Consider the following 11,028-nt stretch of genomic DNA (forward strand, 5'->3'; position numbering starts at 1 on the left):
CTGTCGGGGACTGCAGCAGGGATTTCTGTCATAGAGCAGAGGCCCAACCCCCCCCACACACCCTGCGCCAACCCCAAGGATTTCTGCTTCCATAGCTGGTTGGCAGCTGGCTTCGAAAAACAAGAGGTTTTTGAAAAATTGAGCTTTGTTTCCTTCTGAGTTGAGTTCAATGCTAGAAAGGCCTGGTCCCCAGAAGGTACATTTCTTCAAATAAAACATTTGACCTGGAAAGGGGCCCCCACGAGAGCATAGCCTCCTGCAGCCGCCAGGCGTCCTGGTGAGCAAAGGTGTGGGCAGCCTCTCAGCCACGTCTGCTCATCCTCTGCGGGAGGGAGGGGAAGGGCTGGGGGTCTTTCCCTCCTCCCTCTGGAATACTCAGCACCATTTCACAGCACACACTGCTGAGGGAATGGCTCCCAGGGTGTCTGCTTAGTGCCCAGACCGCTGGTTCCTCGGGCCGAGGCTCCTCTCTGGGTGCTGCACCCCCATGCCTGTCTGAGGACATGGGGGCATTTGGCCTAGTTGACTTGAAGTGGGGTGGGGGACGGAGCCACCTCGTGATTTGGTTCTGACACCGGAGCAGGGAGGCTGGGGGGATGTGGAGGACGGAGGCCACAGGGGTGCCAGGAGGTTTTCTCGTAACGCTTGTCTCCAGCCCCAGAATACGTGGAAAAAGTCTGGCTACCGTGGAGTCCTGGTCCCCACTCTCCCCCCCCCCGCCCCCAGCTTCTCAATCCCACCAACCCCGGTCAGGAATCATCCTCAAGGTCACTGTCCAGAACTGGCCCTTCCCCGGGAGCCGCTCAGCCAGCACTGCCCCTCCTCTTCATGAGGACGTCAGCAGCCCTTTGTTGCTCTGAAGGTCAGATGGCCTCATGAACGCTCTGTCCCCACCTGAGGACCGGGGCGGCTAGGTGGGACTCTGAGACCCCCAGGTGACGGTTGCAGCAGCCGTGCACATGCCCTGCTGTGTCCTGGCTCAGATGAGTATGTGGTTCTCAAGAATGGCTAGCTTTGGCCTTTGGGGAAACTGGATCAAATTGAGTAAAGTGGCAAAGAACCAGCCCCTCCCCAAAACTTGAGATCTGTTGATAGGAAAACTGAGTCCCTTCTCCAGGGCATCCTCGACTCACTCTTGACGGCCTGTGGAAGGCTCTGGAGCTCCAGCGGGCAAGGGGCTGTAGGAGGTAGGATTGCAGACGCCCTCGGCATCAGCCAGGATCCCTAGGATGGGGCTCCTTGGGGACTCCTGGCCGGGTTAGGCGGGGCTTCCGTGGCTGCCATAGTTGCCAAGATACACACACTCGGGCCCCTGGCAAGCCAGTGCGATTTCTAAGCACTCAAAGCAAACAGCAATGAAACACAAAACAGAGCCCAGTGTAAACCAGGCCTCACCCAGAGCTGCTGGAATCCAGGTGAAGAAGCTGCAACCCCGCCCCATCCGAGTATGAGTTCAGTTCCTCTTCAAGGCGTTGTTGGAAAGCAGGGCGGGGCTCAGGGCTGCCCCCTCGCTGCACCCACAAAATGCTCGTACTCAGAACCAACAGTGCCTTTGATGCTTGCAGAGAAGAGCGGGCCTCCCTAGGCTTGGCATTCAGAGCTGCTCCGAGGAAAGCCTTTCTAAGTCGGTGGTCTCCTTGTGGTCTTCTGATTTGAAAGAAAAATAGTTTTGAGAACACCACCGCTACCACCCTGCTTCTCTCTGATGGATTGCATCTTCAGGAAGAAAATGCAAACACCTGAAGAGAAGGGACGGCAGCGCGCTGGGTTTTCTCACCCAATGTGATGTTTCAGCCGGTGCTGACTCCCAGACCAGCCGACCTGTGGCCTCTGGGAAAGGGTGGGAGCTCGTGTGGGGTCCCTGTTCCCTCTTGGGGGCCTGATAGGCTTCCAGAAAGCCCTGACTCTGCCGTGCGCATACAGCTGTGTTGAGGGTGGTGTTAACGCACTGGGCTCCGAAACTAAAACTCTGGGTGCTTGCCACGAGGCCTCTCCTGGCACCTTCAGGGGTCGAGCCCACTCTGCCTCCAGGGGCCGTGGCCTTGAGCAAGCCTCTTTTCCTCTCTCGCCCTCTGTTCCCTCATCTGTAAGAGTGTAGGACCAGAAAGTCTGTAGGTGGGTTCTGGGGTTTTCTTGGGGAGCGGTGTCAGATCTGTGGTGAGTGAGCAAACAGCCTGAGGGCAGGCCATGGCAGCCCCTGGGCTCCAGCGGGAGCCGGGCACCTTCTCCCACGGAGCTGCTCCCCTCCCTCGCTCAGCCACCATGCTGATGTACCCGGAAGGCAGAGAAGGCTCTGGGTGAGCGGGGTCTGACTTGGGAGTGTGGACAAGGGTGACCTGAGGCCAGAACTTTGAGGGGCTCATTAGTCAGAAGCACTAGAAGAGGCCATGCCCACTTCTCCCCTCCCCACCATCACACAGCATCCACACCGTCCCCTTTTCCATCCTTCCATCCATTCAACAGACATTCACCTAGAACCTCAGCTGTGCCAGGCCCGCTCTCGGTGCCGCAAAAGCAAAGGCAAATCAGACGGTCCCTGTGCTTACAGAGCACCAGCCCAGAGGGCATCAGGGCTGGCAGTGACGAAGCAGCTAACCGTGGGCGTCCTGGAAGCCCTCCCTGCCCCATTCACCAAAGGTTTATCATACTGAGTACTTTACAAACTCTGTCTCATTTAGGCCTCGCTGCTCTCCTGTATTTTAGTATTTGTTCCCATTATACAGACAGAAGACCTGAGACCCAGAAGTTGTTCAAGTCAGTGGTGGAGCTAGGATTCAAACCAGTTCGGGGGAGCCTAGAGCCCGTGCTCCTGACCTACCCTCTGCCGTCTCTGAGCGATCCACACCTTTCCCCGGCTGCTGGTGGGTCCCTCTAACTCCAGAGCCACCAGCGGTGACGAGGGCCTGCACAGCCTGTGTCTTGACCCCCTGACACACCTCCCCCAGCCAGCACAGCCGCAGCTCAGACTGCAGCCAGCTCAGCAGCTCTGTCATTGTCCCCGAGAGTAACAAGCTGGGGAGACAGGCTTTCCTTTAGCTGCCATCACAATCCCGGGGTCCTGACAACGGGAATTCCACCAGGAGGAGGCTTAACTACCCTTGTCCAAAGCTCGGAGGTGCTGGCTTGCCTTGAACGGTCCCAGCAGCTCAGGTGCAGGCCAGGCCCTGGGAAAGGCTGCAGATCTGGTCATTAGCCCCCATCCAGGATGGGGCCCCTGGCTCACGGGTGCCAGGGAAATCCTTCCCCCTCTGCAAGGCATGCTGTGGTGGGGATCTTGCGGCGATGTTATCTCCCTGTACCTGTGTGCCTAGGGGGACAAGCAGGGGTCTGAGACGCCCGTGAACCCAGCGAAGGGCTGACTTGGCACTTGGGCAGAGCACCACAGGGATGTCTAAAATCTCCAAGGAGCTTTTTGTCCTGCAGCCCGGCTCTTGGTCTCCCGGGGCCGTGGACAGAGGTCTCCGCAGAGCCAGGGCTGCAGCAGTGGAGCCTGCACAGGGCTTCTGCACGGGCGCCCTCAGCGTGGGGCAAGGTGTTTAGTCCTTGAGCAGCTATTTTCACACACGCATGAAAGACATGAATGAGGAAGATGCTAATTGGCTTCAAACTAGCCAAGTCCGTTTTGTCTCATTTGAAACAACAAGTTTAATTTAATCCCTTATTTGCAACTTGGTGCATCGCCAAGATCTTATTTGTACAAAACACCTGATTATAATAATTACAAGCTTGGGGAGCTGCCTCCATTTGTGTCTGGAGAAAGGGACTAATGAGCTACCTCCTCAGCGGTTCCCGTCTTCTCAGAAGGCCAGCCCCAGACAGCTCCCCACCTCCAGAGTCTCCAGAAACAGCAGGGCTGGCAAAGGTGGAGGCCTGTTTGCACATCCTCTCCAAGAGGAAGGGAGCCGGCCCGGTGTCAGGAGCACGGGTGGCAGCGTTCACGTCTCAGCTCCGCCACTTACGCCCTGCCTTAGGCAGGAGCCAACATTACCTGCTGAGGCCCCGAGGCGTAGACGTGAGTGAGGGCCTTGGCGAGGCGTAGCCCAGCGCCTGGCACATAGCTCGGTCATGTTAGGATGGTCACCAGGCCCCAGCTTTGAAAGCAGGCCTGCTTCTTGCCCACATCGGTGTCCCCAGCACGTGGCTGGGGGCTGGGCAATCGCTCAGTGAGTTTTTGTGATTTTGATATGGGGGGTACTTACTAAGGTAATGAAATATGTCAGTCGTCGAAATCTCTGTCTCCTGCCAGCCTGAGGGCTGGAGCTGGGAGCCGTGTGCCTCTGGGTAGCCCTGCCTAAGGTAGGCAGTGTAGCCTGGGCTTTGGGGGCAATGGGGATCTTCAGCACTTCAAGCAGATGGACTAGAGCCCCAGCAGCAGGGGGCCAGGCCGGGACCGACTAAGGTTGGAGAGGTGGGCGGGGGCTGGGGGCTATGTCCTGCAGAAATACCTGGGCTGACAAATCAGCCTGGATGAACCCAGAGGTCTGTACCGGGAGAAAGCTGGACCCAGCTGGTGGTGAGACCCAGCTGGTGATGAGATCAGTGGCCTCTGATCTTTGCAGAAGAGAGGAAGCAGGGGGCCTGAAGGATGAAAAAGACAGCAGGGTCCTAATGCATAAGCGCACATCAAAGCCAGGGGAGGCCTCTCACAACGTAGAGGGGCTCGGGACGTGTGTCAGTCCTGACAGCCAGGCCCGTCCAGGTCCCATCCCACCTCTGGCCAACCTGCCGGCAGCGCTGGCCCAGTACAGTGACTCAGACCCCAGCTGGAGCTTGTTCTGGTTGGACTCCTCGTGTGACTGATTTCTGAGCTGCTCTTGCCTCACTGGGGCACTGGGGAGAGGCCGATTTTTCATTCCCTGGCCAAGCCTGAGCTGGCAGCCCCTAGCAAGTCTGATGTCTCCCCGAGCTGCTCCAGCTTTAGGAATTAGTTCCACTAGACAGATTGCTCAGGAAGCGTCAAGGTCATCTGGAAATGGTAGCCTGTTCGTACATTCGGAATATAAGTCCAGGAATGGGCTGGAAATTTCCAAGCCCACGAGAACACTAGAGAATCACAAAGGCCCTTAGCTGCCCAGCACTGAGGGCGACGGGTCAGATTAGCCCAGTGGCTGGTTCCTGCAGGCATTTTGGGGGGTACACTTGCCGCTGCCATGTACCCTAGGGCCCCCAAGATAGGGTAGATTCAGCAGCCTGCCACTTTCTAAACAAAATTCCCAGCAAAAGGACTGGGGTTCTCGTCCCCACTCCAGCAGAGTAGGGGCAGGTCATTGCTGCTGAGAGCAGTGACCTCCGGGCCTTGCTGGACCAAGGCCCTTGTCCTCCTGGGTCTCCACATCTCATTGGTCTGCCTTCCGGCTAACGGCAGCCCCAGTCCTTTGGCGGCTGCAGCCACCCCAAGCCTCAAGGTCACAGCCGGCCTGTGGGCCACCAAAGGGAGGCAAGGAGCCTTCCGGTCCTTGAGTGAATATACAGGATGCTCCCAAACAGCAGAAAAATAGGAGAAAAGCTGTGCCCTGGAGAGGAGCCACCTCCCCATTGTAACCGTGGGAAGGAGCGACAGAGCCGGCCGTCAGTGGTCAGAGAAAGTGGAAGGGAGAGACAGCATGGCAGGTGCCCGTTTACTGTTGCTCAGATGTAACTGGGTTAGTGCCTGAGGGGCACCGGCCTTGTCTCTTAAAGTGACAGAGGCAGCAGCGAGCGGATGAGAAGCCAAGGTGGGGAGAACGGGGCTTTGGCCTCAGGAAGACCTGGGCTGGCCTGCAAGCTCCATACTCGTGTGCCCTGTGACCTTGGGCAAGACACTTGGACTTTCTGAACCTGTCTCCTTATATCTAAAGTGGAGGAAATAGGAGACGAGCCAAAGCCAAGTTCAAGCGTCCGGCATAGTGCCCGACGGGGAGACAGAACTCCGGGTACAGAAAGGAAACAGCGCGAGGTTGCTTCTACCGCAGCAGAGCCAGTGGGACCTAAGTTATATTCTCCACCTGCACCAATTAACCAAGCATGCCTCTTTGTGGCTTACCAGGTGGTTTGTCCCCATCACCATTTGCCAAACACGCAATCTGTGCCTCCCTGCCTGGTAGAGCCGCCCAGAAAACGTGTGTGTTCAATAATTTGATGCATTGAGAAAGTCTTGCCTTGAAGGAACGCGACGGGACTCCCTCTGTAACCTTTAAATGCCTGTGTTTGCTGCCATTACCCAGACCCTCCTCCCTCCTCTCATTTCTCTGTTGGCTAAATCAGAATGTTCTAGCAGGAGCTGGGGCTGATAACCTCCCCTGGAAGAAAGGAGGCATAGCCCTCACGTCCTGGGAAAGTGGCCTCCCGTTCTTTCCACCTGACCTTCAAGGTTGGGAAGTGCAGGTGTCAAGCTGTCAGGTTTTCTCTAACGGAGGGCGGAGGGCCGGAGTAGGGGGGGCGCCACCTGGGAGAGGAATGCGGTTACTCCCCACCCCACCGTGCACTCCACACCTGAATGGCCTTCAGGGAGGCCCGAAGAGTTGGGAGACGCAGGTTCTGGCCCGGCTCTGCAGTAAGCAGCTTGTGCCAGGGCAAGAGACCCAGAGCCTCAAGGCACCCTGGCATACTCACCTGCAAATTGGGGGTAGGAGGACCCAGTGCGTGAGCGTATTTTCCGCCGCAGAGTAGGTGCTTCTCAACTGTGGGCTCTTTCTCCGCAGCAATAAAAGCAGGCCTTGCACGCAGGTGCTTCTGTGTCCTGGCCACGCCTGTGTGAAATTGCTCTGGAGTCCCCAGGTGAACTAAGCACTTGGAGCAGGGCCTGGTGTGCTCTAAACACTGTTAGCACTCGCTGCCGCTCTTACTATTACTATTCATCCTGCCAGGAAGCCCGGGTCCACACTGAACGTCCGCCCTTGTTCCCTTGTCCCCTCCTGGGTGGGTAGGGAGTCGGTGCTCTGGGGAGGGAGCCATGAGGAGAAAACCCTTTGGACGCGGGAAGTGCTTCCCTGCGGTGGCCTCATGTGCAAACAGGGGGCTTTCACGGTAGTCCCAGCAAACCTGACCCTGACCAGCCTAGGAAGGCAGCCGAAACCCAGCAGTGCTCACTGCAGAACGGGAAGGCCTTGCAGTCTGAGGAGAGCAAATTCCAGAAACCAGTAAAATCCTAATTGCGAGCACTGGCTTCTGCCACCTCTTTTGTTCCGAAGCTTGGAACACCCTCCTGCCTGGCCCTGGCCACCCCCCCGGAGCCCCCAGCTCTGGCAGATCCAGTCCAGGACCTACTCGTACCCAGGGACTCCAGGGTGGACATTGTTACAGCGTATCTAGATGTTAATAAGAAAGGACACGTATGCAGTTTGCCTCTTAGAGAGGCTGGACCTGACCTTAAAGTCTGCAGCCTCTGTTGGCCTGAGGCCTCCTCTACCTCCTCACTCAGGGAGCCTCCCCGGGCTGGCTCCCCTCCCAGAGACGAGGCGTCACACCCTGTGCTGGGGCCGTGGGTCTCCCAGGCCCCGCTGACCGCAAGCTCCTCCGGGGTTGGCCTCACGGCTCCCGTGCCAGCGGCTCATAGGTGCAGGCGACTCTGGGAAGTCAGGCTGCTTTTCTGGCTCTCAGACACCACCCCCAGGGCCACAAGCCCGGGGCAAGGTCAGCCAGACAGCCCTCAGGTGCTGGACACCGCCTGCTGAGGGCTCCTCCTACCCCGTCTAAGAGCGCATCTTGGAGGCCAGAGCCCTTTGGAGTGGGCCCACCTGGCCCAGGCTGCACGTCATGCCCCTGCACTGCCTGGGTCTGCCCCTTGCCCGCCGGTGAAGTACAGCTTTGAGGAAACCAGGGAGGACTCACCCCTGCCACACGTGAGGCACAGAAAGAAAGTACAGGGCCGAGATTTGAAGGACCGGTGAGTCAGGCCACATTCTTGGGCAGGAAGACAAAACACTGTAAGGATGTTAGGCTTCTCCACACTCTTAGAGCTTTCATGCAAGTACAATTCAACTCCCAAAGGGAAGACGCAAAGTGATTTTTAAAATTCATCTGGACTAGTACAGGGCAAGATTGTCAATAAATACACTGAAAGCGAAGAGCGATGAGGAAAGGCTCTAATCCCACCTGTTCAATCCTAATGTGGAATAAGGAAATCCAAACAGCACGGTGCTTATGTGAAAGGTAGGTGGTGTAGCTCATCGGAAAATTTAAGAAGCCCCCCCCCCCACCCCCCGCATCTCTTGCAGTAATTCACTGTGTGACAAAGGCAGTGCCTCACAGGAATGAGGGGAAGCGGGGAGCAGCTAGTTTGTGTCCAGCTACGTAGAGGAGACCCACTGAGGTTTCCTATCTGCCGGGGAAGGTGGACAACTACGGGGGCGGGGGAGTCAGGTCACAACAAATGGAATCCAAGGCATGTCAGTTCTTTGAAAGGATAACTGCCTAAGCTTTGAAGTGACAATCAATCAGTAAATAACCAACGATCAACAAATTCAACTTAAAAAACTAAAAACTTCTGTTCACAGAAGAAAAAAAACCCTCAAAAGTCAAAAACAGACTTTAGACCATTACGGTAACAGATGCATGTCTTCTAATGGGCATGGGAAATATTGAATATTTAACCTCAATTGTTATGAAAGAAATGCAGGTTTTGACAAGGAGGGGACAATCTGCACTTACAAAATTAGTAAAAATAAAGAGTAATGGTAGCGGGGGTGGGGCGGGGGACGGACCACTGCAACTCTGTAGATGGCTAAAAACGTGACACCACCCTTTGGGGATATCATTTGCAAAATATTTGGAGAACCCTAAAGAGTCTTATCCTCTGACCCAGTAATGCCACTTTGGGGAAATTTGTCCTAAAGGAAGACTCTCCAAATGGTTGTCCAGCTGGTTCCACTGAGCCTGTACAGGGCCTCTGGGGAGCCCACTGGGGACTCTGGGCCCCCCCCCCCTTGTCCTACCCTCAGCAGTTCCTTTTTGTCTGTTTATACCCATAATGTGTGAGCGTGAGCAGTAAGATTCCATTTAGCCAAAGATTTACGGGGCTATAAAAAACGCTTTGAGGGCTTCCCTGGTGGCGCAGTGGTTGAGAGTCCGCCTGCCGATGCAGGGGACGCGGGTTCGTGCCCCGGTCCGGGAAGATCCCACATGCCGCAGAGCGGCTGGGCCTGTGAGCTATGACCGCTGAGCCTGCGCGTCTGGAGCCTGTGCTCCGCAACAGGAGCGGCCACAACAGTGAGAGGCCCGCGTACCGTTAAAAAAAAAAAAAAAAAAAAAAAAAGGCTGAACATCAGTAACTTCATACAGTTCATGGTTCGAGCTATTCTTTTGACTCTTAGCCCCAAGTGCAGGAAGAACTTGAACTTACGTTGTGCCCAGCCCAATGGAGATGCATGCCTCCCTCCAAGGAACGTGCCAAAACTCAAGGACAGATAGGAGTGCAGAGTGGTAGTCTCTCTGACTGTCTGTCTGTCTCTGCAGGCCCTGATCCTCCATCAGCTGGGCCGCTACAGTCTGGCCGAGAAAATCCTCCGGGACGCGGTGCAGGTGAACTCCACGGCCCACGAGGTCTGGAACGGACTGGGTGAGGTCCTGCAAGCTCAGGGCAACGACGCGGCGGCCACTGAGTGCTTCCTGACGGCCTTGGAGCTGGAGGCCAGCAGCCCCGCGGTGCCCTTCACCATCATCCCCCGCGTGCTCTGAGCAGCGCCCCAGCCTCACTGCTGCCCAGGCCAAGGGGGCCCCGCCTGGGCGCGCTGAGGGTCGAGTGTGCGCACGAAGGCCCTGGATGAATGTGCGATTGACCACAGTGGACTAAACAAACCAACCCCTGATCGTCGCTCTCTACATGCATTTCTGTTGTCGTTTTCGCCAGCCCAATGATAGTTTCTGAACCTACTGACGTTGTTCAAAATGGATCATGTGCCATATTTTGTTAGCTGACATCTAAGTTTTAAGTAAAATGATCATGGAATTAATCTGCAAATGTAGAAGAATATATTCAAAGTTAAAATTCAGTGGCAGAACAGATTATTTTTATCAGAGCTCTAAAGAAAACTGTTCTCTCCCCACCATCACCACTCCTGCCCTACCCTTGGCCCAGAAACCAAATGTGAATTTTCTGTTTTCCGCCTCAGTACTCGTCCAAGCCAGGACACCAGCCGACAATTTCTTAGTTTTGTTGTCAGTAATTGTACCATGTGATAAATTACTGCCCTCACTTAGAACAAAGCCTGAGTCCAAGAATATTTATATTTTACCAATATAGGCCTGTTACAAGAGAAGGAAATATGAGTTATTTAAGTTTAACTTTTTTATGTGAATTCAGAGTTTATTTATCGATGGAAATATGTACAAAGAAGCTTCAAATGGAATATTTACCGACATTCCTTATACATGACAGACACTTGGCTAAATGGAAAGATGAAGTTAATAATAAAATGATTTTTAAATGGACCCATGGCTTGTTTTGTTCGTGAAAGCCTACAGACCCGAGAGAGGTTAAAACTCAGTTCCTGGGGTGGGGAGCTTTCGGCGCCTGGGGGCCGCCCTGGACAGGTCAGCCCTTGGAACTAGGAGGTCCAACCCTGATTTTAGTGTGGGAATTCACCTTTCCCAGCTCTCCCCATGTTGCCTGGGATTGGAGCATGTGACTGAGGCCTGGCCAGTTAACATCTAGCATTCACTTCTATGGAGGATGGGGAATGAGCGTGTGACCTGAAATGGTCCAATGAGAGTGGGAGCTGCAAGGAAAGAGTCTCACTCTCCTGAGGGACCTAAACCTGAGAGGTGAGGCTGGAACTGCAGTAGCCGTCCTGCCACCGTGAGGAGAGGGCATGTAGAGGTTTGGGGGCCAGATGTGAAGTCAGAGACTCAGCCCAGCAGAGTGAATAGTAAAGATGAAGAACCAGAGAGGACTTGAGCAGGCCTCTCTAATCCCCCTGAGCTGCGCGGCTGAGCAGCTGTGGGATGACCCCACCCTGCCAGGACCCAGGGAAGTGTGCAGAGCCTGAGCTCTGATCGTAGGCACGCTAAGTCTCAATCCCCCTCCCCCTAAGCTAGTCACAACCTCCATGA

At 55.4% G+C, this 11,028-nt stretch overlaps 1 protein-coding gene across 4 annotated transcripts in view; it reads left to right on the forward strand.

Moving 5' to 3' along the window:
• Positions 1–10,401, forward strand: part of TTC7B (tetratricopeptide repeat domain 7B) — a 237,868-nt gene extending 227,467 nt beyond the window's left edge. For all 4 annotated transcript variants that reach the window (XM_060004051.1, XM_060004045.1, XM_060004046.1 and 1 more), the window contains one exon: positions 9,433–10,401. In XM_060004051.1, the coding sequence (XP_059860034.1) occupies positions 9,433–9,654 (222 nt within the window). In that variant the 3' untranslated portion in view covers positions 9,655–10,401. The remainder of the gene's footprint in view (positions 1–9,432) is intronic.
• The last annotated feature ends 627 nt before the right edge of the window (positions 10,402–11,028 follow it).

This window comes from Delphinus delphis, chromosome 2 (assembly GCF_949987515.2).
Source record: "Delphinus delphis chromosome 2, mDelDel1.2, whole genome shotgun sequence".
NCBI lineage: Eukaryota > Metazoa > Chordata > Mammalia > Artiodactyla > Delphinidae > Delphinus > Delphinus delphis.